This window comes from Lutjanus erythropterus, chromosome 3 (assembly GCF_056507025.1).
Source record: "Lutjanus erythropterus isolate fLutEry1 chromosome 3, fLutEry1.hap2, whole genome shotgun sequence".
NCBI classification, from domain to species: Eukaryota; Metazoa; Chordata; class Actinopteri; order Lutjaniformes; family Lutjanidae; genus Lutjanus; species Lutjanus erythropterus.
In genome coordinates, this window is record NC_139319.1 from 26,617,183 (window position 1) to 26,643,847 (window position 26,665).

At 38.8% G+C, this 26,665-nt stretch overlaps 2 protein-coding genes across 4 annotated transcripts; both read left to right on the forward strand.

Annotated features, from left to right (window-relative positions):
• Nucleotides 1–767: 767 nt before the first annotated feature.
• LOC146330144 (uncharacterized) lies at nucleotides 768–7,869 on the forward strand. 2 transcript variants are annotated; one of them, XM_084713242.1, is made up of 7 exons: nucleotides 768–954; nucleotides 2,566–2,688; nucleotides 2,844–2,985; nucleotides 4,090–4,198; nucleotides 5,098–5,188; nucleotides 6,037–6,222; nucleotides 7,541–7,869. In XM_084713242.1, the coding sequence occupies exons 1-7, from the start codon at nucleotides 918–920 to the stop codon at nucleotides 7,666–7,668; spliced, it is 816 nt and encodes a 271-aa protein (XP_084569368.1). In that variant the 5' UTR covers nucleotides 768–917; the 3' UTR covers nucleotides 7,669–7,869. The 2 variants fall into 2 exon arrangements, with proteins under 2 accessions (XP_084569368.1, XP_084569361.1); XM_084713235.1 differs by having other exon boundaries at nucleotides 769–954; nucleotides 6,034–6,222.
• A 1,699-nt stretch (nucleotides 7,870–9,568) lies between these two features.
• Nucleotides 9,569–26,374, forward strand: LOC146330145 (phosphoribosyl pyrophosphate synthase-associated protein 1-like). 2 transcript variants are annotated; one of them, XM_084715633.1, is made up of 11 exons: nucleotides 9,569–10,150; nucleotides 13,104–13,156; nucleotides 13,328–13,394; nucleotides 15,237–15,409; nucleotides 16,891–17,006; nucleotides 17,177–17,232; nucleotides 17,495–17,640; nucleotides 19,958–19,999; nucleotides 23,350–23,420; nucleotides 24,115–24,261; nucleotides 25,852–26,374. In XM_084715633.1, the coding sequence occupies exons 1-11, from the start codon at nucleotides 9,993–9,995 to the stop codon at nucleotides 26,008–26,010; spliced, it is 1,188 nt and encodes a 395-aa protein (XP_084571759.1). In that variant the 5' UTR covers nucleotides 9,569–9,992; the 3' UTR covers nucleotides 26,011–26,374. The 2 variants fall into 2 exon arrangements, with proteins under 2 accessions (XP_084571759.1, XP_084571761.1); XM_084715635.1 differs by lacking the exon at nucleotides 19,958–19,999 and having other exon boundaries at nucleotides 9,570–10,150.
• Nucleotides 26,375–26,665: the final 291 nt, after the last annotated feature.

The window sequence follows — 26,665 nt, forward strand, 5'->3', positions numbered from 1 at the left end:
AACTATGTGATTCTTTTTGCTGCTCTGTAACAAGTATTATAGAATATGCGGTCATAAAACAGAATAATATAAAAGCATCCTTGTCACTGAGAAAGGTCACTCTCATCTTCCCTTACTGCAACTACTTTGTTTTAGTAATTGTTTACGGAACTAGTGATTATTTTAATTATTATTGATGCTTTCTTATTATTGTTATAATCTTATTATTGTTGTTGATTATTACTGATTATTGTCTTGATTATTCAATTGCTTGGTTTGTAAAAAAAAAAAACAAACAAACAAACAAACAAACAAACAAAACAACACCTTTACTGACACCTTCACAACAGTCCAGACCTCAAAATTATTATAAAGTGAAAAAATAGTAAAATAATTAAAATGAAAGGCTAATCCTCACATACGAGAAGCTGCAACCACTGAATGTTTTGCATTTAAAATAACTTGTAAAAAAAGTTGCCAACTAAGTTTTTGTCATTCAACTAACCAACTCAACCAATTAATTCATTAATTCTTTCAGCTGTAAAATGTTGGGTAGTTTAATTTAAAGACAAATATTTTATATGTTTTATGTTTTGCATGCAAAAATGTTTTATTTATAAAGTAGTACGTAACAAAAACTGTCAGATAAATGTAGTGAGTAAAAAGGACAGTGGAGTTTCAGTATAACGTGGCAGCCTCGCTCAGTCAGCAGCAGATGAAGTTGGAAACCTCTTCTCCTCAGGATCAGTGACCAGCAGCTCTCTGGCTACATCTTGTGGACAAACTGAGTAATCGCAGCTCAGAGTGAAGAGCGGTACCTCTGCTCTGCCAGATCCTGATCCTCCGCCAAGTTGAGTTACACGTCAGTGGGGAACCTGTACTGGTGAGGGGACGTGTACTGCGGCGTCAGGCGGTTCCCGGATGCACCGAACACAAACATGGACCGGGTGGTGGTGGAAGTACCGATCAACAACGGTGAGATACGACACCACCTGCACGTCTAACGCGTCTTTCACTTATATATACACCACTTATATAAACATCTCCTACACGGCGTTTTTGATGCTTCTTGTCGATTCGCGCACAAACGCTCCTCCTCCTCCTCTGACGCATAGGTTCGGCTTTGGACGTGTTATAGCCTCTGTACGGCCATCAGTGTTGAGCAGGCTGTTTGTCTCGTCTCTGTGTGGATTCGTGTAGCTGCAGGCTGCCGGCTGCGGGCACTTGTGCGCTGAGACAGAGCTGCTGTCATCTGTCAAACAGCAGTTTAGTTCTGCTGTTGTCATCTCTCTGCACCAAAACACGTACAGGCCCAGTGTGTTCCCCATGGCTAATTAGTTACATGCACATATAACACGAGGAGACAGTGATTATAACAGACTGTAAAATCCACTGAGTAAAATAATAGACCAAAATACTCTTCTGACATAGTTTTAATACCACTTGCAGGAGGTATAGTGCTTTTGATCTAATAAACACACTTGGTTACCAAGATTACAGTGTGTTCAGCCACCTCTGTCTCTTTGACATGTGGTCAAGTTTCATTTAGCAGACACTTTTATCCAAAACAACGTACATCTGAGAGCTGATACAACACAAGCAAGAATCTAGTCAAGAGTCTAATAATCTAGTCTAGTGAGAGAACAACACGAGTAAGTGCAAGTCTGAGTGAGTGGATTTTTTTTATCTTTATTTTTAATGGATGTCTTGTGCAGTCAATCAAATGCAAAGGTGTTCATGAAAATGGAGAGGTTCATTGTAATAATGATAATGATAAAGGATGTAAAGACTATAACTATCCCATGCACTCAAGGTACTATATTATCACAATAAAAAGTCCACAGTACAATTTTAATCACAATATTAAATCTATAATATGCTGTATTTCTGCAAAAAACACTAAACAACATAAGAAAACATAAAAACACTAACATAAAAATGAAAGACATGTTAAATAAGAACAAAACAACAACAACAACAACAAAAACACAGAGAAATCTGTCATTTATTCAAGGTAACAGTGCATGGTAACGGTGACCCCATGGGATTCTGTTTGCCCGCATATGGTCACATATGTGACTATAAATGGTGCATTTCCTGCCACCTGTTTGTAGTTAGTTGCTAGTTACTGTAGAGAGGCGAAGTCCCTCCCCTTTCGGTGTGCCCCATGGGAAAAAAATGAACTGTAGTAAATGGCAAGAAACAAACAATTTTTTGATGTGGTTTCAACTGTGTTACAACTTACACATATGATGTTTGTCAATTTAAAAGATAATTTTATAAGACGAGAACATTGCAATTTGTCATAGGTTTATTGTAGTTTAGTTGTTTTGTGTGAAACATTGAACTTCATCACTTGTCTTGCAAAATATACATCACCGGTATCAACATTAGTATGACATAACATTGTCTTATGTGAAGTGTTTTATCCAGCGACTACTGGTCCTTTTAAGAGCTGGGAAGCAAAACAACCAGCTAGAACCGTTGCTCGTGTGACAACATTCTGGTAGGAAAACACACATAGTGTTTCAACATGTTTGTCGGCTGTGTCTTTTCTACTCAGTTGTATTCTTTTCTTAACTTAAGGTTTTTCCCTCGCCGGCCCTTCCACGACCCCGCGAAAGCGTCAGGTGCGTTTCTCGGCGCGGCATGACATCATCCTTTTGCGGGAGGTTATCGCCCAGAACCCCTTTGCCTCCAAAGAGCCAGGTCAGTGCTGACTTTAAAGGAAACAGAAAGAGCTGCGGTTCCTGCATGAAACATGTGGACACTGAGTGGTCCTGTCAAGTCCTGTCAACACAGACATGTTAGCCAATGGCCTTTCACCTGTATTCACATGTGTGATATCACTTGTCTTTTGTCAGGACGGATCTGGGCCCGTGTGGGGGAAATTATCACTGCAGCCCTCCAAGATGAAAACTTTGAGGTGGATGCCAGGAGGTGTAGGGAGAGGACCATGCTGCTGCTCGACTATTACAAGAAACAAGACTTTCCCAGTCTGCGCAGGTTGGTTCAGTCACTCACTCACTACCCAGAGGAAAATTTTGTTTTCACAGTCGTCTTTTCTTTGTCTTATGGGAAATAAATGAGATTCTTATTTAGAGCAGAATGAAGTCTCGTCTGTTTCTCCTAAACCAGGGGTCGCAACCTTTACCATCGAAAGAGACATTTTTGGCCAAAAAAGGGGGGAAAAAAATCTGTCTGGAGCCGCAACTATTAAATACTCTCCTCAAGAAGACGAGCCACCATCATAATTTAGAGGAAAAGACACAGAGCCATAGACATAGTTTTTGATATTTTAGTTGATGAAATATCAGCACATTTTTTGAATATTTGGTTTACAACATACTGATAGATTTTTGAGTTTTGTGTCCAACTCAAACGTTTTCAAATGTAAACTTTCTGCTGACCTTTAGTCGAGTTAATTTACTATTCTTCCTTAGAAAAATTTAGAGTAAAGTTAAAGTTAGAGAAACTAAAATTTTGACCAATTTTAAAAAATTTGGTCACAGTTAACTGTGAACCTGATTTGTTACTATTTTGTTGCCGTAAAATTAAATGGTTTATGCTATATTTTTTTAAATACAACATTTTGGGGTTTATAAATTCAAATATTTAAATTTATCTAAAGAAGAAAAGTAAATTATCTCAACAAAAGACCAGTAGTTGGTAGAACTTTTTCAAAACTGAAGCAGGAGATCTTTTGCTGAACTTATAGGTGTCTCAGAGGCTTCTCCATATGAAGCAACACGACTTTAATTTGACCACCGTGACAAATTTATGATCTCAGTTAAGACAACCAAGTTTTCTTTTAGATCTCACTGTTATATGAAGAGCTGATTAATCAAGACACATTTAAGATCAGTGCAGTGAGACTATTCAGTTGGGTTCAAATAGTCTCGGGCTGAGACGAGACAGAGGCTATTTCTCACGAGCTGAATTTAAGTAGTAATAGAAAATGGTCAAAGTCTTTTATCGGTCTTAATATGAGGAGACAGGCTAGACAAATTTGAGCTCTTATTTTGAACAGGCGTGCGGTGACTTGGAGATGTGCTCAGCCTCAATGAGAAGAAACATGTTTAATCTGTGTGTGCTTCTTGGTGTGCTCAGGTTTGGAACAGAGAGGCTGTACGCCCAAAAGGAGGATCTGCTCCATGAGGTTTTGGAGCTGGAGGCTGAGAAGGGGCTCCTGGCCAGTGGGGAAAGCACAAAGTACCAGGTGGGTTAGCAGGGAAAAGCAGGTAAACATATGTGAAACCACCACGGCAAAAAAATGAATGAAGAATGAATTGAGATGATTATGTGTGACAGTGGTACCTGAGTGACAGACGTTGTTCTTGGCCAAAGATTAAATTAAAGTGTATTATTTCTCACAATTAAGATAAAAAAAATGAATATTAAAACTACAGATTATTGTATAGAACAGTGGTTACAAACTTTTTAAACTTGTGACCCCTTAAAATTAAGAATCGTCCATTTCAGCCCCTTGTCACAGGTTGCATATCTCTCTATCCACGTATATTCATGAGCAGCTCTACCAGGGTGATTTTTTCTTCCAAAACAAATTGTTAGAGGTCAGAAGTATTGATCATTTCACATGAAAAAAGCTGGGTTTGGTTAAAGTCCAGAGATAACACAGATAATACTTTTTATTCTGATTAATCAACTCCCCTTGGGTATAGCTCATATTCAGAGTCGAATTATTTCCACAATAATAGGTAGCCCTCATTGTTATGAGGGCTACCTATTATTTCACTAAACCTTGAGTTGATACACAACTTTCCTCTATCTCTGTTGGTGATAGATTATCTGTTCTAGCACTTCATGAGAAGTGAGGCTAGAGGAGAAATTGGAAGTTCAGCTCAGCAGATATTTTTATGTTCCATATAACTTTTTTTGGCCACTTCCCTTTTCTCCCTCATGGTGGCATTCAGTCACAAGTAAACTTCCCCTGTTATTGCTGCTACAACTACTCAGGCTATTACTACTCTTAACATGAGTATTGCTGTTACTATAACAACAAAAGCAGTTGCAGCTGTTGCTCTTCACCCTGATTTATTATCTTTGCTGTTATGGTTGTGGAAATGACCATTAATCTTGCCGTCATCTTTCGCGTAGGAGGACGAGTTGAGAAAAAGAGCCATAGAAGAACTAACTCTACCAGAGCAGGACAAACCCAACATCACTATCACGCAAACGCCCACTGCAGGTAACAACTGATTCAGAACACAAGACAGGACAAGACTCTGTCACTTGATACACACCGCAACGTTCAAAAGAAAATTGTTCTTTATTGCCTCCGAAGTCATCATCATCCTCATTCAGCACATTCTGCTGAGAAGCAAGTTTGTTTACTAATGGAGTATGACTCAGTGAATAATGTGGCTGTAGTAAGAAATGCTGCCAAGAATGAGGGTTGTGATCCACACTGGTGTCACAGATACTGCATGTTTTTTTTAACTCCTCATTTTAGATACTTTTAGATCCAGTGAGTAACATGGTTTGTATCTCTTATACTGTGGGGAAGATTTAAAGAGACTGGATCAGTTTAGCACCACTGGGTTTGCGTTGTGGTGGCAGCAGGCTATAAACATTAAATTGATGAAAACTATATTTAACCTTTAAGTTACTTTAAACAGAAATTAGCACCCAATCATCTTCATGCAACAACTACAGTTGAAATATTGCCCACAGACCGGAGACAATCAACTAATAAGACAAATTATAATAATATACACCATTCAAAATCTGCCTTTTAAGAGTCAGTCATTAACCCACTGTAATCTTGAAATGGAGCATGTTTTGTTTTACTTTTAAGGAGAATAAAGGCTGTAGTAAGCTTGGATTCCCAGCAGTTAGCGCCTCTTTCAGGTCTACAGGGGAGTGTGTCCTATTCTAAATACAGACTTTACCAGATTATAACTTAAATCCCTCAACCCAAACCCTCAATGTCAAGGTCAAACTCATGTGTAAGGGAGTGTGCTTCAAGTAGTGATCTGTGCTAGCTTCATTTGTAATTTGTAATTTTTTTTTTTCATGGCATTATTGTCACAGCAGAACCTGAAGACGACCGCGAGGAAATGGCAGAGCTTTCAGCAGCGCCCATGGCCAAGCGGCCCTGCCAGTGCTGCTGCCAGACTTACTCTGAGATTCTCAGCTTCCTGGAGAAGCGATCTGAGGCGGAACAGCGGCTGCGGGAGGAGGAGCTCGCTCTGCGCCGGGAAGAGCTCGAGATCCAACGGAGTAAGATTTTCAGAGAGCAGTGTAATGTCATTTTAAATTCAGGGAGGTAAAGATATTTTTTAGGCGTCATTTTATGTTGATAATTCTATCTCGCAAAGCAGGTTTTCATTAATTGCCACTGATGTTAGTTGTTGCAGATTATGTTGTCAGAACTTTGTTACTGGGTTGCACCAACAAGAATTAATTTTTAAGCCCATTTAATTAATGGCTTAATGGCTTCATTTTGTTTTCTATTTTTTTTCTCTATATTAAATTTTATTCTGTTGCACCAAAACGTTAAACTCCAATTTAAACTGTGATCCAGTATTAACTTAAACATACACTTGAAGAAGTTTACATTTTTAAATGGCTGCCTTTTTGAGATGGATTGAAGGTTTGGAAGAGAGTTAAGGCACGTACTCAATCCGATTTATTTTCCAGTTCCCTTAAAAGAATCTGTCAGTTGCTGCCAGGCAGTCTCTTTTTTTCCTTACTATGCTATTTTCAGTCTTATGTTATTCGGTCGTATTGCTCCACTGACTCAGCTAACAAGTTTTTCTCAAAGGAGAAATGAGAACTTCTCTGTTCTGCTCTCTGATCAAGCTAACTGTAGACTAACTTTTTAGTTATCTAGCGAACAATATAATGTTTTGTTAACCTTTTAGCTAGCTAACAACGTAGGCTAACATTTTGTTAAGGTGTACAAAGCAGCCGAAAGTCAATGGTCCCACCCTTCTTATATTTACTGAGTCCTGACAGCGCCCAAATTTATTAATTGTTTAAATTTAATTTAGGTAAGCAAGCATTTCCATACTGGTTTCACACTTTAATTGCAGTTTACATCACTAAACTTGGATTTAACAGATATTAGTTTTTAATTGTGCAACAGAGCTCAGCTTAATTTTAAATGTGGATTTATACATTTTGAACTTATTTTTGCTAAACTCTGATTAGAACTAACCTTTTCAATTAATTCTTGCTGGTGCAACCCAGTTTAATTATGACTAAAATGGGTAATAAATCCTTCCTACTGCTGTAATGTGGAACCAGTTTTATTAAATTTTGAATTAATGATGCCCTGATAGTTATTCTAACTTTCCATTTTGTGTTAAAATCTGAGATGTGGGCAGATTTCGAGGAACCAAGCGAAATTACAGTCACGTACCTGTCATATATGTCACATATCAGTGTAATCATTGAAGATAAATTGATCAAAGTCATCTTAAAACTGATAACAAAATAAAGGAGGAAGTAATTACAGCATATTTTGATTTGTATGCTGTCATCATCCTCAACAGGCATTGATTCATAGATTTCATTTCTGTTTTTTTACTCTCAGGTAAGATTGCTCTGGAGAGAGAACGTCTGGGAGCTGAGAGAAAAGAGAGGGAACGGAGATTTGAACTGGAGAGCCAAGAGAGACAGGTCATCTTGGACCTGCTAAAAGAGAAGGTGCTGAAAGGCTGACAGAAAAAAACTGTATCACCTGCATTTCAATACCATCTTTGAAAACAGTCAAAGCATGAAAAATGGGACAAAAACATGGCTGACTCCTCTAAAAAGAGGAAGGAAACAAAGGAAACAGAAGTGAAAAGATCAATGGTTGTTGGTTGTTAAATGCAGGCCACTAACCTGGCAAAATAACCAAACAAAATGCGATCAAAGAGATGAACTGTTTGAACTGATGAGATTGTTTGAAATGGCGGGCAGTAATGCAGAGTTTGCAGCCACTGTTAACCTTGACTGTTCAAAGTGTTTAAAAGCTGCAGTATTTTCCTAAACCAGCTGCTCAAGCTGATCCAAGTAGATGCCAACAGTCCCACAGATCCCACAGTCTGCATGAGGATTTAAAAGCGCTGCAATAACCAGTGTCACCTGAGAAAGAATGCAGAAAAGGTGTGGTGCTGTGTCTTAGGTGTGGTAATCCACTGAGCCAAAACAGACAGGTGTGCCAGGTGTGCTGTACTGGTTTGTCCTCATGTGAAACCAACAGCTGTGTGTTGAAAAAAAGTTGCGGTATGACTAAAAAGCTGTATTTAAGCAATTGACGTTAAGTTTGATGATCCTGTAGCATTAACATAATAATTACTTTACATGTGCTTTATTCAGCCACTTTTTGATTAAAATAGAAATAAAACTATATTTTACTGACTGTGAAACTGCTGTATATAGACTGGTAAGCACTTTTGTACTGCAAATAATACAAGCCATTAAGTGTGTGTCCCTGTTCTATAGATTATTATATATGTGTGTGTGTGTGTGTGTGTGTGTGTGTGTGTGTGTGTGTGTGTGTGTGTGTGTGTGTGTATTATGTTATGTTACAGGTATTCTGTGTTGACATGGTGCAAATATTTTTAATACATCTCTAATATCTTTCTAATATATTTCTCTTCTGTTGTTCTTCCCCGTAACCAAGTAGACGTGTCAAAACAACAACAGGCTGTGTCACCTTAGGGTCCCCAGTATATATTCTTGTAAGGGTCCTTAGCAGAGAAATAAAATGAGAACCTCTGTTGGTGCATTATTAATGATAACTTAATATATTGGCTGAATGTTGCGGCGGAGATACTTTTACTTTTATGTGGTTTAAACGTACATATATAACAACACATAGTTATATCATAACTATATAACAACACATATATAATATAATATAACAACACATAGTTATATCATAACTATGTGTTGTTATATATGTTATATAATATGTTATTCTGCAATTCTGCACAGTGAGTAGTCTACTATTGTTATTTGCCTTGTAATAGTTGCATTAATGCAGGATTTTCTTGCAGTCCAGTTTTTTTTTCACAGTTTTTTGCTTGTTGCCCATAAATTAACGGTGTGAAAAAGGAAAACCTTGATTTGTGAAACTCTCGCGAGATTTGACCGCGCCGTTTCTTCGTTGTGCAACCTGTTCAAACTAATTACATGTAAAGTGACAATGGTGTGGTTAAAATCTTAGGAGGATTGGAGAGAGAAAATACTTAGTTGGGGTTAGGGAGCAAAAAAGTAAAATAAAATAAATAAGATTTATGAAAAAATTCTCTCTCGCGAGATCTTTCGCGGGTCTGGGGTTCCTTTCTAGACAAGATCCCATAAATCTAACGCAAAAAAGCTTTCCCACCCCATTTTTTGGTCGTTGCGCTTTAATATTAGGTCATAGGAATTCCACGCGCTGACTGGTCAAAATGATGTCGTTCACGCCCTCAATCTAGTCTCCGATTGGTTCTCTTCGCCGTCACTCCCTCCCTCTCGTCCAGCCAATGAACGTGTGCTCGTGGCGTTTTTTCTCCTGCTGCGACCGCATTGCTACAAAGTTTACAGCAGCTACATTTGAATGCTACCGGCGGAGTTTTGAATTTATCACACCGTAGCAGTGTCCAACAAGTTTTAGTGACAGTTCAGTTCGTGTACATGACATAAACGGTTGTGTGCGTCCTGGAGACGATAAAGACTCAGTGAGCCGCATGGAAACACATCTGCTGTCGATTTATTGGTAGACCCGGCGGGGTTTCTGTGGAGCTGCTGGTCGATGTGAAGGAGGTTGTTGACTCGCTATCAGCAACACGAGTATTGCTCCCACGTTTCATGTGGAGCATGTGCTCTTTGTTGTTTTAGTTTATGTACAGTGTTGAGTTACACGGCCCCAGTGAGCTCTGTATTTTCTTACTTGACGTAGGATGCACGGTAGAAGTGTAAACCATCCAGAGTTTAGATTCTAGTGTGGAAACAACGGACGTTTTTTTTGGGGGGGGGAGCGTATTCAAACATCACGTTGACGCCACAGAAACATGCCCATCAGGCGTTTTGGGGGTCACAGGTCTCTGGTCTCTCAGTCTCCGAAGTTGTCCTATGGTTACACCAAAATGAATATTTCAAGAAGTGGCTACCGTGTTTTTTCTGCCAACTCCACCACCGCCTGCACCGAGCTAGCCAAGAAGATCACAGAGTAAGTGGTGTTTAACTACACATTACCATCACAGTTAATGTCAGTGAATGCGTGTCATGTTGAAGGCTTGTGTTTGTTGCCCGTCCTGAGTCCTGACAGTCAGACCTGGGAGTCACAGCTGCAGGTGCCAAGAGGCCAGTGGGTGTGTGTTGTTTTGAATTTAATTAAGTTCACTTAGGCAATAAAACAGACACACACTGTATAGTTTAGTGTGGCAATCATTAAGTAACTCATCCCAGTGTTATTGTAAACCACTGCAGAGGGGATGATCAAACCTTTAACTTATTAGGGACACGTGATATGATTTTTTTTTTCAGCTAATACCGATAACCAGTAATTACCTGCTACTTATGGCAAATACCAGAAAAAGCTCAGACTTTTCAAATGTTCATCTAGTTCTTCTAATAACGTTAGTCAAAGATCTTATACTGTATATTTAAGCATTTATAACACATTTGCCTAAGAATTCATAATAATTTCACAACACAGTTATTATTATAGATGATATTAATTGGCTAATGTACACAGTAATGGATAAGGACTCACATAGCTGGATAAATATCAAACTCTCTATATAGGCCAATACAAATATAGGCTGATATAGCTGTGCTAGGCCAATATCGGACCAATAATATTGGTCAGACTGTATTACATGTATTATTTGTCCGATCTTAAATGCACCATACTTTGAGTTTGTCACTTACAATTTGAAACAAAGCTCTTGATATGTGGGTTTTGTAGGTTTTGTAGGTTAGACTGATATATTGCTTTGCCGGCATTGTCCTAAATATTGTATATCGCCCAGACAGTCACATGCACTGTTCTAGGATAGGTGTCACTTCTTTGTATTTAACGGTGTGATGTAAACCCTGCTATTTAACCACCTTTAGAGGTTAGTGTTCTTTGATGTTCCAGCTGCTATTTCAGTGGCTTTTCCACTTTAAGACACTGAATGTTGGTACAAAATACTGTGAAAATATTGCTTCAACTAATAACTAATATTAGTTGAAAAATCTAATAACTTCAGTAGACATTATGTCAAGCTGTCAAAGTATTGATCACCTGAACCTGACCCTACTGAACCTGTAAAGTTTTTTTTTCCCTTAATCATCACTTACTATAAAAGCCTAAACAGAGATGAAAGGCATACTTTGCACATCCGCAGCACAGTGAAGATTATTAGATATTAATCTGGGGTTTTCTCTTGGCATGGGAGATTCAGAGGACCTGTCAGGGAGAATATTTGTGATCAAAGGAGGTTACTGTGCAGACACTGCTCTGTCAAGGGAGTAAGCAGGGCATGCAAACTGTACACTGGATGTTACTGTGGCAACCCGACAGTGATTCATGGGGCATTTCAATGGGTATTGGCTCAGTAGTAAAACTAGTGAAACCAGCTAAGAACATACAATTAAAACAATAGGAAGAATCATGTAGAGTATATGAATACATTGACAGATGGACTAACTGACTGATTGATTTATCAGTGGACTGACTGACTTGAGTTCTCTGCAAACACCAGTTTCTTCTCTTGCTGTTGGGCTGCTGATCTCAGGGAGCAGCCATGTTTTTTCCCAGCCCTGCAGACTTGACTGACAGCCAAATAGAAGTTGCATTGCTCACACAATGAAAAACAGCTTAGCTTTCTCAGTTTTTACTGTTTGCCAACATTACAGAACATTATTAGGGGGATTATGTTGCTATTCTGGAGCCAAGTCGAGTTTTCTTGTGGAGCAAAGGTTAAATAACAACATGAGGACACCGAAAATGCTAATGAATACTGTACTCAATAAAACTTTGAGGTGCACGTGCTGACCAGGCTGTGTGTAAATATGCCTAGAACTGAACTCATTTTTATTTTTTAGAATCAGGTAATTTACTTAATATGATTAATAAAAAGCAGTTTATTAGGCTGCAGACAGGGTTTATCTCTTGTTAGACAAATGTCTACCTGTATCAGCAGAGCCTCCCACTGTCACTAAGCCAAGCCCTCAGTCATCTGCGGTGTGTTTTATAGAGCCATCGAGTTCATTCTTCCATAATTGCCACAATTATGTGGCAGTTTGGTTGTAAATTAACAGCATGATTTTCTGCCCAAGGCACAGCTTTAATCGTAATGCCTGGGCTTGTTTAGAGTTTGACTTGGTGCTACTGGACTGTTCTGTACTACATGCTGATATTGCTGTCAACTTACCTGGTAATAGATTTACAGTGTTTTTGCAAATTACACTGCTGAACCTAACAAAAATTAAAAAACTTAATGCCCTACGCATTTTCTCCCAAATCACTCCCATGAATAAATTACCATAACAGTTACATTAGTTCACTGCTTTTCATGGTGGATACGATACATTTTGTGTAAGGTTTGCATGGTACAGGTTGCACAGTTTTCCAAGTTATATAACAATTATTTTCATTATTAATCAGTCTGATGATTACTTTTTCAATTAATCCATTCGATTGGTGTATTAATTGTCAAAAAAGTGGAAAAAAATTTACCATCACAATATCTCTGAGTCCAAACTGACATCTTCTAATTTTTTTTTTTTTTTTGTCTGATCAACAGTTCGAAATACAATTTACAATAAATAAAAACAAAAGTAGCAGATCCTCACATTTGAGAACTTGAACTACAGAGTGTTTTTGCAGAAAAAATATGATGAATTGAGTACAAAAATATTGACAGATTTTTGTATTGATTGACTAATCAATTGTCTAAACATTTCAACTTTTCAGATTACTTAGGTAAATTGTTCATTATAAAATTGGCATGGTTTTATTTTCTTACAGTCAACAAGTAATTTCCTCCATTTTGTTGTTTAGTTGATTCTCCTGGCTGAACAGTAGACAAGCTGCTGGTCACTATAATAAAGTCAGTAGTTTAATACAAGCTAGAAAGTTTACATTGTTAACCAGTTTACGTTTTTAACTCTGTGGTCTGTTTGGTCTCCAGACGCTTGGGTGTGGAGTTGGGCAAGTCGGTGGTTTATCAAGAGTCAAACTCAGGTAAGGCTAGTGAATATCCCCAAGTCCCTCAGTTCCACATGGAACATCACGGATAAATGAGCTATGGGCTAATGATAGCCCATAGATAGATAATGATAATGAGCTATCATCTCATTTGACTTTGCGGTTATTGAACCCACAATGATTGGTCTTTTTTTCTTTTGTTTTCAGAAACTAGAGTGGATGTGAAAGAGTCTGTCCGTGGTCAAGACATCTTCATCATTCAGACCATTCCCAGGTGAGACAGAAAGAGACTCTTGGTGCCATAATGTTTTATTTTAACAAAGAATTATATCACTGTGAAATGTGATGGCCAGTCACCCAACTGTCACCCAACTCTGTGACTGTTTTTTTTTTTTGAGCATCTTTTTGCCTTATCAATTTACAGCCTGTAACTTGAACATTAAGTTCAGTGTTGTCATCACCCTTATTTCCAGCTGCAGCAGGCAGCTTTTTCCAAAAAAAATAAAATAAATAAAAGCTCTGATAAACCCACTGTCGAACTGATAACGTTAGCAACTTAATGGCGAGGAAAACTGAACATCCAGCAAGCTGAAGGCCTTGATATTTCTCTTGGGAGTTGATGGAGGTCAGAGCAGCTAAAATGAGAGCGAAGTGTTGTTAAAAGAAAAACTCCAGTGGTGAACATGCCCCTGTCCAAATGTTTTTGAAACATGTTGCAGGCACTAAATTCAGAATGAGTGTGTATTAAAAAAAAAACAAACAAACAAAAAACAGTGAAGTTAATAATTAAATAATTATTTTAATGAATCAGTTTCAGCATTAAATAACTTTAACTCTTTATACTGTATTCAACTGAATATAGTTTGAGAAGGTTTCTGCAAATCATTGCATTCTGGTTTTATTTATGGAATTTGGGATCTTTTTTTTTCCATTTACCAATTTACACATGCAAATACCATTTCCTAATGTCTGTCATATTCAAGAATTATTTTATTATTTTATCTGTCACCTCAGTTTTACATAGAAAAAGCATCATTTACATGACAAACGACTGTAATAGACTGAGCACTTTTAACCTGCTTTTAAGAATCTTCTTATGATTACACCCATATGACAAAGAGTCTGTGACAAGCAAAGCATTTGCACAATTTATATCAATCATTACATTCCTAGTAGCTGTGCCAGTACACTGCATTTTTTTTTACTGTGAAATTAACTGCAACAAGTCAAAACACATCTTAAGTGTCTTTCATGTTGCAGAATCCCATAGCAGAATCCATTTGCCTGGGCTGTTTGAGGTCAAATAAAGTTTACCTTTGCAGCATGTTAAAAATGAAAGGCAACACTTAATATGTCACTTTCACTTTCACCAGTTGGGTCTTCTGTTTGTTCTCGTTAATCAGTTATTTACCTCGAGTTCAGTGGGTGGAGCTTCCTTTATTGAGTGTGTGCAGATCCAGTAGGCAACTGACCGACCTGCCTGTCTGGGGTCTCTGGTTTCAACAAGCCGTGAAAGACAAAATGGCTACATACAGTGTTCTGTTACACCACCAGCTCTTCGACGTTCTAAAGTAGTGAAACTGTCCTAGTCATCAAAATAACAACCATCATGGTCGTGCATCAGAATATCACTGCAGTAACAGTTTTGATTTCCAGCCAGTGGGATAAAGATTTCCTGTCAGCAAATCCTTTCTTACTTCCAAGAGTTTTTCCTGAACAGAATGTCTATCTAGGTCATATTTAGTTGTGCAGTTAGCTGTGTGTTTCTTATGTTGCAGCCGATCAAGCTTCAATTATATTACCATAGTCTAACTCTCGAGGTTATTTTTGGCTTTGGACTCAGAGGAAAAGCCGGTTGGTGGAGTCCAATAACAGGCCATGTGAAAACAATGGGGTTGAAAACAGGACATTGTTTTCTTTATTTACAGCAGTTTATGACATGATGATATTGTGAACAAACATTACGATGCTGACTCATCAGTCCCCATCAGCTTTTCCTTTTGTGCCTTTTTGCATCGTCTGTGGACAACCACAGGCTCAGACTAATTGTGCACCAGCACAATGCTTCTGTGGGTTGTGATATCTGATATCGTCTACTTGATGTGTTGTTTCTCAGAGATGTCAACACCGCCATCATGGAGCTGCTGGTCATGGCTTATGCCCTGAAGACATCCTGTGCCAAGAACATCATTGGGGTCATTCCCTACTTTCCGTACAGCAAGCAGTGCAAGATGAGGAAGAGAGGATCCATCGTTTGCAAGCTGCTAGCATCCATGTTGGCTAAAGCTGGTACAGACTGTGTGCTTTGATTTCTTTTATTTTTCCTTATTGATTTATTATTTATTTCCACTGAATGAATGCACAGATTAAAGTCAGATTAACCAAGTTGGATCTGGTCTGCCTCAGTCTGGGTTACTCGGTGTTGATAGCCAGCAGATTCAATCATGTAGTCTGTCACATGTAACGTTTCTATTCTTAAACCTTCAAATATAGTCATTGCCAGTTATTCTCATAAAGATATTTGCAACTGACATCAGTGACTCATGTCCCTTGTATGCTGTCCGAGGGAAACATACCTGTAAATAAACAGGTCTACCTGAAGTTAGCTTTGTTGTGTAAGGTCCACTAATCCCCAAATTGCTTTGTAGGCTAAGCAGGCTCCCTATCCAACATCTCATCCAAACTTTAGTTTTTTTCCCCTCCATTTTGGCCTTTTCAGCAAAAATGTTGGTATGTATAAACAATACAAGCTGTCATTTTCCATCCATGTTTGTTTTGGTACAAGAACATTAACAGTTGGCGTTCTTGTGTGATTTACAAGGTTGTCTAATGTCAAAATTTAAGTCATTCAGTGTGTCGTGTAGTGTCATAAGGTTAACACTCCTTCCTGACTGTCAAAGGCTATAAAATCTGTGCAAGTCTATGGAAATGTTTTGTTAATTTCTGGCTATTACAGCCTGCTCCTGTAATATTTATGTCCACTCCTACGAAAACTCTGGTAATTCACTTGGGCACAATAATAGAGCACCATGGATCCTGTCTTCTCCTGTCCCACAGGGACAAAGCAGGTGTGCAGGCATGCTTAACCCACATGTACCAAATTTGCCCCTGGTCAGCTGGCCTCCATTGACCTCAGAGGCTGTATCCCTGTACGAATGAGCTAACTTGCTAATGGCAGCTACTGTACAGTTAGCAGCAGTACGCCAGAAAAAAGGGTCTGTGTTGCAACAATCCTGAGGCGCTGCTCCAAGGTGCAGCTCCCAAATGGAATTTGAGGTGGGTTTTTTTTCCTGCAACTAACAAATAAATGAAAATTGGTTGACCAAGACTCTTGGCACCAACAAAAAGTTAAGTTGACTTTAAGGGGGCAGCCTCACAAATGTTAGATTTGCTTCGCAATCCACTTTAAACTTCTTTTCCACCTCATATGTTGCTAAAACCTGCAGTGAACTGTTTGACCACCCACTCCCACCCATAGATTTGCATGGGGGCACAATCCCATTGCAGTCCACTAGTGGAAACAATCTTTATGTGTAGTTTGATCAGTCTTTTTAGTTTCATCTCATCTTCAGGTTTATCTCAAGCTCTAGTAGCACATAACAAAGTTATCAGCCACTTGCAGCTGGGTATAAATTACACAGAGTGCCAGTCTGATTGCATTATTTATGTGTGAGGCACTGACCAGGGGAGGTATTAAATAGTGCACAACGTTACTTATAGCTATTTTTATTGTGTATGTTTATTTAAATCTCGTGCTTGTGTTGTTGTAGGACTGACTCACATCATCACAATGGACCTGCATCAGAAAGAAATCCAGGGCTTCTTCAGCTTCCCTGTTGACAACCTGAGAGCTTCTCCATTCCTCATCCAGTACATACAAGAGGAGGTGAGACAGCATTACACTGGGCAGTGGACAGGGTGGTGTCCCAGTGTCATACAAGTGTACACACAGAATGAGTTTTGGAAATAATTTATAGTTCAGCAATATTTATTTTTATGTAAGATCAAAGGTTGCTTTATATGTCATCCCTGAAAAGAATATTTCTCTGTCCTCAGATCCCAGACTACAGGAATGCCATCATTGTTGCAAAGTCCCCTTCAGCTGCCAAGAGGTAACGGGAAAACCTGCGACAAGCTCTCTTGTTTCATTCTCTGATTTACACGTGTGCTTCCCTTCTGCTAATGTCATAATTTCTTTTTAAAGTGTTACACTGTTATTATTTTGTCTTTTCATGTTACTGATTTATGTCTTTGTAGGTAGGTATGTTCGAGCTTCTGTGGGAGCTTCTTTCCTCTCTTTTTTGCCTGCGTATTTGTTTGTATGTTTTGTCAGTCTTTCTGACTCATGTGTGCCTGTGTGTCTGCCCGTCTCAGAGCTCAGTCCTACGCTGAGAGGCTGCGACTCGGGTTGGCAGTGATGCACGGGGAGGCCCATCACTCAGAGTCGGACATGGCAGACGGTCGACACTCTCCCCCTTTGTCCCGCACCACCACAGGACACACCGGCCTGGAGCTGCCATGTAAGATGCACAACAATACAAGCATACCAGCTTCTGTTTCTCTTTTTCTTTAACTTGTGACATTTATAGATATTTGTTTTGACATTACTGAGAACAAATCGGTTTTATGACTGATTGTGTGGTCCACTGCTATTGTGGTAAATATAAACAAGGTTGCTTTTTGTGTTTGCTCTGATCAATCACAAACTGTTTCTCCCCAGAATGTTAGAACAGTCTGTTTATTTCATAGTGCAGGTCATGTGTGCAAGATATGAAAGCCATATACTCACCTTCATCCGAAGAGGGTAATTGTTTAAAATTTCATTGTGCACAAGCATTAAGTTAGCATAAAGACAGCCGTAGACTGGAATACAACTGTAGGGATGTTATAAATTGTTAATGCCATTTCCTTTGCAGGCAGAAATCCTTCCTTTGAAATGACCTCCGTAATGTCAAGGTTTCATAAAACTAGTAACAGACAGACAGTTGTGCTTTAGCTGTGTGATGTGGAGAGCTCAGGTTCCAACAAGGGCGTTAGTTGACTTGAATTTCAAGTGTGGTGTAGAGCTGCCACGGTAAAGAATTTTTCCTAATGGTAACAAAGCCTTTACAACAGTAAAGTTACTGGTTTCACTGGACATTTTACAAGAAAAGATATGAGTGATGACGCTCAGTGTCTGTACCATTATAGCACTTTGATCTTTAAAGTCCCCCCCAACTTCCCCTTACTTTGTTGGTTCTTCACTAAGTTCAACTCACACTGTTCCTAACAGCTATAGCTGATGTCTACAGATGAGTTGTGAAGTAACACTAAAGTTTAAGCAACCACATTGAGTTTTTACCAGTTATGAAACAGTCTCATTTTGATAGCGATACCTCTATATGACCTACGTAAGCAAACGAGAAGATTGGCTATTTCTATACAGTTATTCTTAAAGCGTGTTACCCAGTCGTAAATCAGCCTTTGTTTACATTTTCACAGGTGGATTTCCAGTGAGTAGTTAACCAGTTAAAAAGGAAGAAGGAGGAGATTTGGCTTTAGATTTTATTTTATTTTTTACATTAAATTTTGTGGTTTTAATGAAAAAATACTACCACTTCTAGCCACAGTGGCTTCAATCACATGCGGGTTGTTAATGTTAGTTCCATGACAAGATTAGCTTGGTTTAGCCAAGTTAGCCTTAGTTTTGACAAATAGCACAAGTTAATGCCTTCATGGTAATGTACTGAACAACAGATTACTCACTTTCATGCCTGGCCACACCTCAGTAACACAATGCTTCACTTCTTGTCTCGCCAATAGATTTCAGTTTGTACAACCACATCCAGTTGTCAAGTAATCTCATGTCAGGCTGTGATTAGCCTATATGAAATCTGACTCCTGCTACTCTGTGCTGCAGCTCGGCTGTGGCTGCTGTACGGAGGAGACGCTATGAGGTTATAGTTCTAGCATCCATCATTAGACTAAGTAACACAGTAAGATGGTGCAGGCACTGGGCTAATGATGTAACTGGAGTATGCCTGAACACCGTACAAAGCCTATGTCCATGGCAACGCTGGTGTGGTTACCTTACTGTGAGAAGAATGAATGCTAAGGTACATTCTGCTGATGTCTTTAGCCACACGGAAATCATAAAGCAAAGTTTTGTTGGACATAAGAACTCCCAAACAGCTTGTTTTGCTTTTAATTTTCTGTCTTGTTCTTAAAAGATCCAAATACCTCAGAGTAAGGACCAGTAGCAGGGCTGACCTCAGCTCACAGTTTCTCTTAAGGCTGCCTAAAATGGTCAGCTTAAGACAAGAGTAACGGCCATACCGACCCTGCAGTCACACACACAGTTTTCTCAGCATGTTTCAGGTCAGCTCTCCCTCAGGCCTTGTTGTAGCCAGCTGCGAAATACCGCAGGCAGTGACTGACATTGGCTCCTTTTTCTTTCTCAGCTAGATTTATTCCCTCCTCATCTCATCTTGTCCAGTCTGCTCTCTTTTTCAGCTGAATTTACCATCCTCCTGCTCCTGCTCGCCGGCTCAGAAATGTGCTTTATGCCAGCCATCTCTGTCTTCTCTCCAGCAGATGCTGAATCACACTCATTCCAGCCGTCTCCCTCTCTGCCTTTACACATGCACTGATTATGTGAAATGTCAATTCATGGTACAGAAACGCTTCTTATCGCTGAACACAGCTGCTTGGGGATTTAGAACCTCCTTCTCCACAGAAAAATGATGGGATTTGGATGTTTTGGACATTTCTAATTGCTTTGTAATGTTTTGTCTGTTTGTTGTATGTCTTAATTGTGCATTAATATTTTCTTTACCATCCTATCTTTTGCAAACGCAGGCGGCAGACATCATGTCCCTTTCCCTGGGATAGAGCTCCCAAGTATGATCATAATGCTTGACCTTCCTGTTTATGCTTGACTGCATGAATTGACAGAATGAATTACTGAGGGCTTCCACTTCATTTCATGACTGGATATTTGGGAATTAAAGCGACAAAGGTCCTAGGATTGCTGTTAATTATATTTCTGTGCCCTCCTAGGGAAAAACCCCAAAACTAAATAACTTTGCTAACAGTAATATAAACTAAGCTGGACAAAATGTGATAAACAGCTGTTTTTGAAAACAATTTGTGCAGCAAAAGGAGAGTAATTGCCCCACACCACGTAGAATCTAAATATCAGAATTAGGTTTATTGCCAATTAGGTTTACATGTATGAGGACTTTGCTCTGGTGTTTGGTGCGTAACAAAAAAGATAGGAATTAGAAAAATCTAAAATATAAGTGCCACAAATCAAGAAGCATAGGCCTAAATGGACAATAAAATATGGAAAAGTTGTTATTTATCCTATCAGTATTTCATTGCATCACAAGTTCAAGTTGGTTTATGTCTCCTCCCAGTGCAGCAAATCTGTCAGCCCATTTTATTTTTGGCTTCTTCCTGGAGCTAAATCAAAGCTGTCTTGAATATTGATGGCATCCTTATTGACGTAAGGCATTTCACACGCTGACCCCAACATCACCGCTGAGGTTTAAAGGAATTTAGGGCATGCATCACTTTTTCCCAGCTGTGTTCTCTCAACCAGCACTTTGACTTTTCAATAACAGGAATACACATTTAAATTATGTGTAATGAACAAAATAAAAACTGGAACACTTCTGACCTGTAGAGAGATAAAGATTGATTACTTGTATCCACATCCTCCCACTGTGTGAAAAAAAGACAGAATGTCCCAGACATGAGTGCTGCCATCTTGGTGCTGGTGACGTCACTTGGAGTCAGAGTCTGTGCAGTAGTGATCAGGGTGTGTCCGCGGTATTGAGGTCCCACCTATACAGTCGCGGAGCTCAGCTGTTAGTCATGATGTGAAACATGCTTTCTATAGCATCAAATATATAATTAAAACCAAACTAATCAGGATAAGAACCAAACTGGTTGGGAAAATGAAAATTTGAACATACAACCCCAGTTCCAGGAAAGTTGGGACGTTGTGTAAAATAAAAACAAAATGTAATGTTTGAATACAGTACAAAGACACAATATTTAATGTTCAAACAGAGTAACATATTGTCGATGGGAGACAGGTCTGGACTGCGCACAGGTTATTCTAGTACCAAAACTCTTTTACTACGAAGCCATGCAGTTTTAACACATGCAGAATGTGTCCTGACATTGTCTTGTGAAATAAGCAGGGATGAAAAAGACTTGTAGCTCTAAATCCTGTATGCACGAGGCACTAACACACCCCTAAACCATCATAGATGCTGGCTTTTGAAATTTGTGCTGGTAAGAATCTGGATGGTCCTTTTCCTCCTTAGCCCAGTGAACACATCCTCCATGATTTCTGAACAGTCTGAAATGTAGACTTGTCAGTCCACAGCACACTTTTCCACTTTTCGTCAGTCCATCTCAGATGTGCTCAGAGAAGTTGGCAGCATTTCTGAATGTTATTGATATCTGGCTTTTGCTTTGCATGGTAGAGTCTTAACTTCACACTTTCTATTCACAAAAAACAAAGAAGAACTGTTTGAACATGAAATGTCTTCCCTTTGTACTGCATTCAATTGAATATCAGTCAAAAAAATGAAAATCTTTGCAGCTTGTTTTTATTTATGCTTTATGCGGTGTCCCAGCTTTGTTGGAATTGCAGCTGTACATCCACGTGATAAGAATGGCCTAAAATAGCAGAAACCATGAGTTTTTAGATGGCCTATCTACTAACATGGAGGGGTCGAGGGTTATGACCGATAGAGATGTTTTGGGGAGCTGTCATGCCGTTCATCTCTTTATACAGTCAGTGGTCTGACCCAGGTTTGTCCACTCTACATGTGAGGACAGCAGATCAACCAGCTATGTCGAGGACCCATAGTGTCTGTTTGTGATTTACGTTTGCCAAGGGAAAATACATGAAGTTGTTTTAATAGCAGGGAGCTGCACCGTCCTGATCCACTGAGGCATATCTGGATCATTAGATGAAAATTGTTTTCCTGACATCTCAGTGATATTTATTGGAAGCCCTCAGTCTCACATCCTCTCAGTTGAAATTATTCTGGTTCTTGTGAAAGTACAAATTATTCCTGGAGAGAGAAATGGGAATGACATGACTTTTGTTATCTCAATCGCCACAGATGTGAAATCCTCAGGCCGTTAAATACAGAGAGTAAAGACCCAGTAGAGACACCAAGCAGTCTGAAATTGAGCAACATTATTTATAATGACTAAAACTAATTAACCCTCCTACTATATTTAGGTTATAAAATCACATGTAGCTTGTCAGACTATTAATTATGAACTAGAGATTGTAGTTCAATAATTGCTTAACATGAACATAATCATGCCAAATAATATCCTTCCTTACCTGACATTTAAGATATTTTTCAAAATTCTGCCTGTTTTCTATTTGCATCTTTTCGCTCGATAAGTTTTGAGTTGTGGGCTCTGAAACTGCTTGACTTTATTTAGTTTTGAGAAAACTATTTAGATTCTAATTTCTCAGCTCCCTTGCTGACCTGGAAATCCTTGACCATGCAAACATTTTGCACAAAGGCCTTGCTGGATGGTCTTGTGATGGATTTGGGAACCGACTTCTGAATGTGCCTTGCTATTGTTTTGAAGAAGGTAACTGGTTAATGGTCAGGGCCTCTGTATGTCCGGGGGGGGGGGGGGGGATACAACTCGGATGCGGTGGGTCCTATATCTGGATCGATTATAATTTGAAATCCCTTCAAGCACTTTAAACATTTGAACACACATGTCACACTATATAGGTTTTAATTTTGGATAAGCTTTGAGAAGAGTTATTGTTTAAGTCACATCAGTAATGTAACTGTTTAAAATAGTGTTTGATTGATTACAAATAATGATCGATCCTGGTCTGTGGTTTCTAAAAGAGGCTCAGTTCTACACCCACTTGTCCATCTACCACTATACCAAAAGTCACATGTTGCTGCATCATGTAAGCCTTAAGTCTCTTGTTTTGATTTATTGGCAGCACAAATTTGTCCCTCAGATGGTCTTCAAAGGCCTGCAGTTATTGGACTGGTGCTGTGGTAGCTGGAAGCTTGTTGGGGTAGAGCTGTCTTGCATGATGTTTGCAGGTTTTTAACCAAATCCCTTTTCACCAAATCTCCTCTAACTTTGCTTCACCTCAAGAATCCGTTCCCGATTGAGCTTCACGGCAAAGACGGTAGTTATTTTCTGGAAAGTAACATTCCCCCATCTGTTTCTTTCAGTGATGATGGCAAAGGAGAAGCCACCAATCACTGTTGTCGGAGATGTAGGAGGCCGAATCGCCATCATTGTTGTAAGACCTCAAGCTTTTATGTGGTTTACTTTTACTTAAAACATTCATTCATTCCTCATCCAAACATGGGATCTTACACAATGTCTGTACTGGAAAGATATTGTACAGTGTAGAGTGAGAGTTTTACATATTAATTATTAAGTTAACTTAGTTGGGGGGTTGCTTATATACAAACTTGTGTGACAGATAATTTTCCATGTGGCCTTTGTTAGATGTTTTATATTTGTGGGATTCTGTAAATTGACTGCTGATGTTTCTCAAAAGGTGGAGATTACCACTTAATATCACAGCAAGACCCAGCATTTTTCTGGTGTTTTTTTTTATTTTTTAAAATTTTTTTGTGGTAATCACCAGGAATACTACACGTTAGTCATGCCACTTCCTTTTCATGTTGACCCAAATCATAGAAAACTAAATGCTGACATTTAGCTTTCCATCAAGTTCAAAGTGTTTGTTTGTCAAATGCACAGTGTAACACAGAGTCATTCTGAGCACGCAACAACTGCTACTTGGTGGGTGTAAGAAGAAATATTAGGTTTTTAAAGATCACAGATAATGACAAGAAGAGAAGTTAAAAAAACTAGCTTATTTTGCATGATAAATATACATAGACTATAAAACATTCAGCAGTTTTCCATCGATCCTAATCTATGTACATTTATTCTAAAGCCTCACCCTGTGGTCACTTTCTCAGGATGACATCATAGATGATGTGGAGGACTTTGTTGCAGCAGCAGAGATCCTGAAGGAGAGGGGAGCCTACAAGATCTACATCATGGCTACACATGGCCTGCTGTCTGCAGACGCACCAAGACTAATAGAGGAGTCTGCTATCGATGAGGTGAAATCATGTGTGGATAACAAACTTATGTGTGTCATCTTATCACTGACGTCAAAGATGCATGAAAAATGTAGGCTATGTCAAATGTGTTTGAATATATCAAACAAGGTTGACCTATAACTACTTTAACTAAACAACTCTAATTAATACATTTTGTAAACATGCATACTTACATACTGCAGATCAGATCAGCCTTCCTCAAGTAATTAATAATATAATTAATCACCCCTGCAAATATCTTTTGACTTTTTCTTAAGCAATGGGTGAGGTTGGTTTTGTGTGCCAGTTGTGATGATTCATGTTGATTTTGTAAGATGCTTTATGCATGCCATTCATCAAGTGTCTTGATTAATGTATCAAGGAGAGGTGCAGCAAGAAAAAGCATGTAAGACGTAAAAAAAAGAAATTCAAAAAGCATCAGTCATAAGACAAATGCCACATTTTTTTGCACTTTTTTCCCGATGACAGATAGACTTAAAGTTAAACAGTGTGATGAGCTTGCAGACTTATGTCTTGACTTTTGTTGGTGTTAATTTATTATAAACCCTTTCAAGAGGTTAAAGGATTGTTTTCCCTGAATTCAGCCTCCTGACCACTGAATTGGCAAGACACAGTGTGAAGAATGGCTTTAATTATTGGGAAATCCTATTGTGAGAGGGAAGATTTTGACATTAAATAAATGATTTACATGCACAGTTATATGATAATATCATTCCATGTGGCATTTGTCATGCATAGATTATTCCCAAGATACCGACTAGTGCTGGGTAATATAGCTGAAGGATTTGTCACAATAAATTGTTTCATTTCAGTCGATAACAGTAATTATTGGTCATTTTTAATGACATCATTAATAAAGGATCATTAATAGAGGTTGAATTTAACCACTTTATTTATCAAGGCACATTGGAAACAATTGTACTGTTAACACAACAATACAAACACAATCAAAAATACATTTATGTGAAAAATAAATATTATGGGTAAAAGAGTAGCCTCACCTTGCTACATATAATTACTGGCAAGCTAACCTGTCATTTTTCATTAACAATTTCCTCACTTTCTGCGCTCACTTTTGCTTTCTATGCTGTTTCTGTTGTTGTGACACAAAGTCGACGGGGCAACTGAACGACACACCTGTGATTGGCTGTTTGCATGTCACTTGTTGCATTCTCCATTATCAAGGGATATGACAGGCTGTTTATGAACCAGGGTGTATTTTTTATGTGATTTCATGACCATTTGCATTAATGCATTTAAATGAATCTGTTGTACATTTTATTGAACTGTTTTCAGATTGCTGTTAATAAAGTGACAATTTACGATACACTATTGCAGTTGTTTTACCGCCCAGGCCCAGTATGTACTACCTCACCCAGCTCCACCAATCAAATGCTCATAATTAGATTTACAGGTTCATAAAGGTGCAGAGAGTTAGGTTAAGAAGAACCCCCACAGTTGGTCTTATAATTTGCCAGTTTTAGCTTGAGAAGTGGCTGCCTGAGAGCCTAGACTCAGGGCAGCAAAGTCCTCATTGTCATGGAAGAAGGTTGAAACGAATTAACTTTGTCTGTTGTATTGTCCCTCCAGGTGGTGGTGACCAACACGGTGCCTCATGAGGTACAGAAGCTGCAGTGTCCAAAGATCAAAACTGTTGATGTCAGTATGATCCTGGCTGAGGCCATCCGCCGAATCCACAATGGAGAGTCCATGGCCTATCTGTTCCGCAACATCGCTGTGGACGACTGAGGCAACACACACTTTAAATTTACATTCCTGCACACACAAAACAAACATTACCGAGCGCACACACCAGTGACCAAGAATCAAGTTCACTGCAGTTTCTGCTTTAACCTGTTGTTCCTGTTTGTTTTGCTGATAGACATGTTGACAGATATTGACTTTATTTACTGTATGTAACATATGAAGCAACCCAAACTCTGCTTTATTGCTCTGTTACATAGTGGGACTGTACAAACAATTCAAATTGTTACACTGAACTTATACATGCCTCTTACCATTTGAACGCAAACGGCACAACATACTGTACCAAATGCAGCTTCTCAGTACGCTGCAGAATTTGACAAATAAAAATTATGTTTGGATGAGTCAAGTTTCGTTTTGTTTTTGAACCACATGGACTTAAACTGACAAGTGCTTAGATGAACTTGAATGACTTGATGTATGTAGCACAGTGTCACAGCTGGCGTTGATGAGGTACACACATAGTTTGCATTTTAAGTGTAATTTCTAGAACTGTCAGATGTGTGCAGTACAGTGGCTTCACACCTGAACCTAAACTTTCAGTAGCAGTTTCAGTCATAGCTGAGGCTGCCTGCTTTATGAAGCATGGAAAAGTATGATTTGTCAAACTGCAGGCTTCAGCTACAGTCAGATTAAAGTG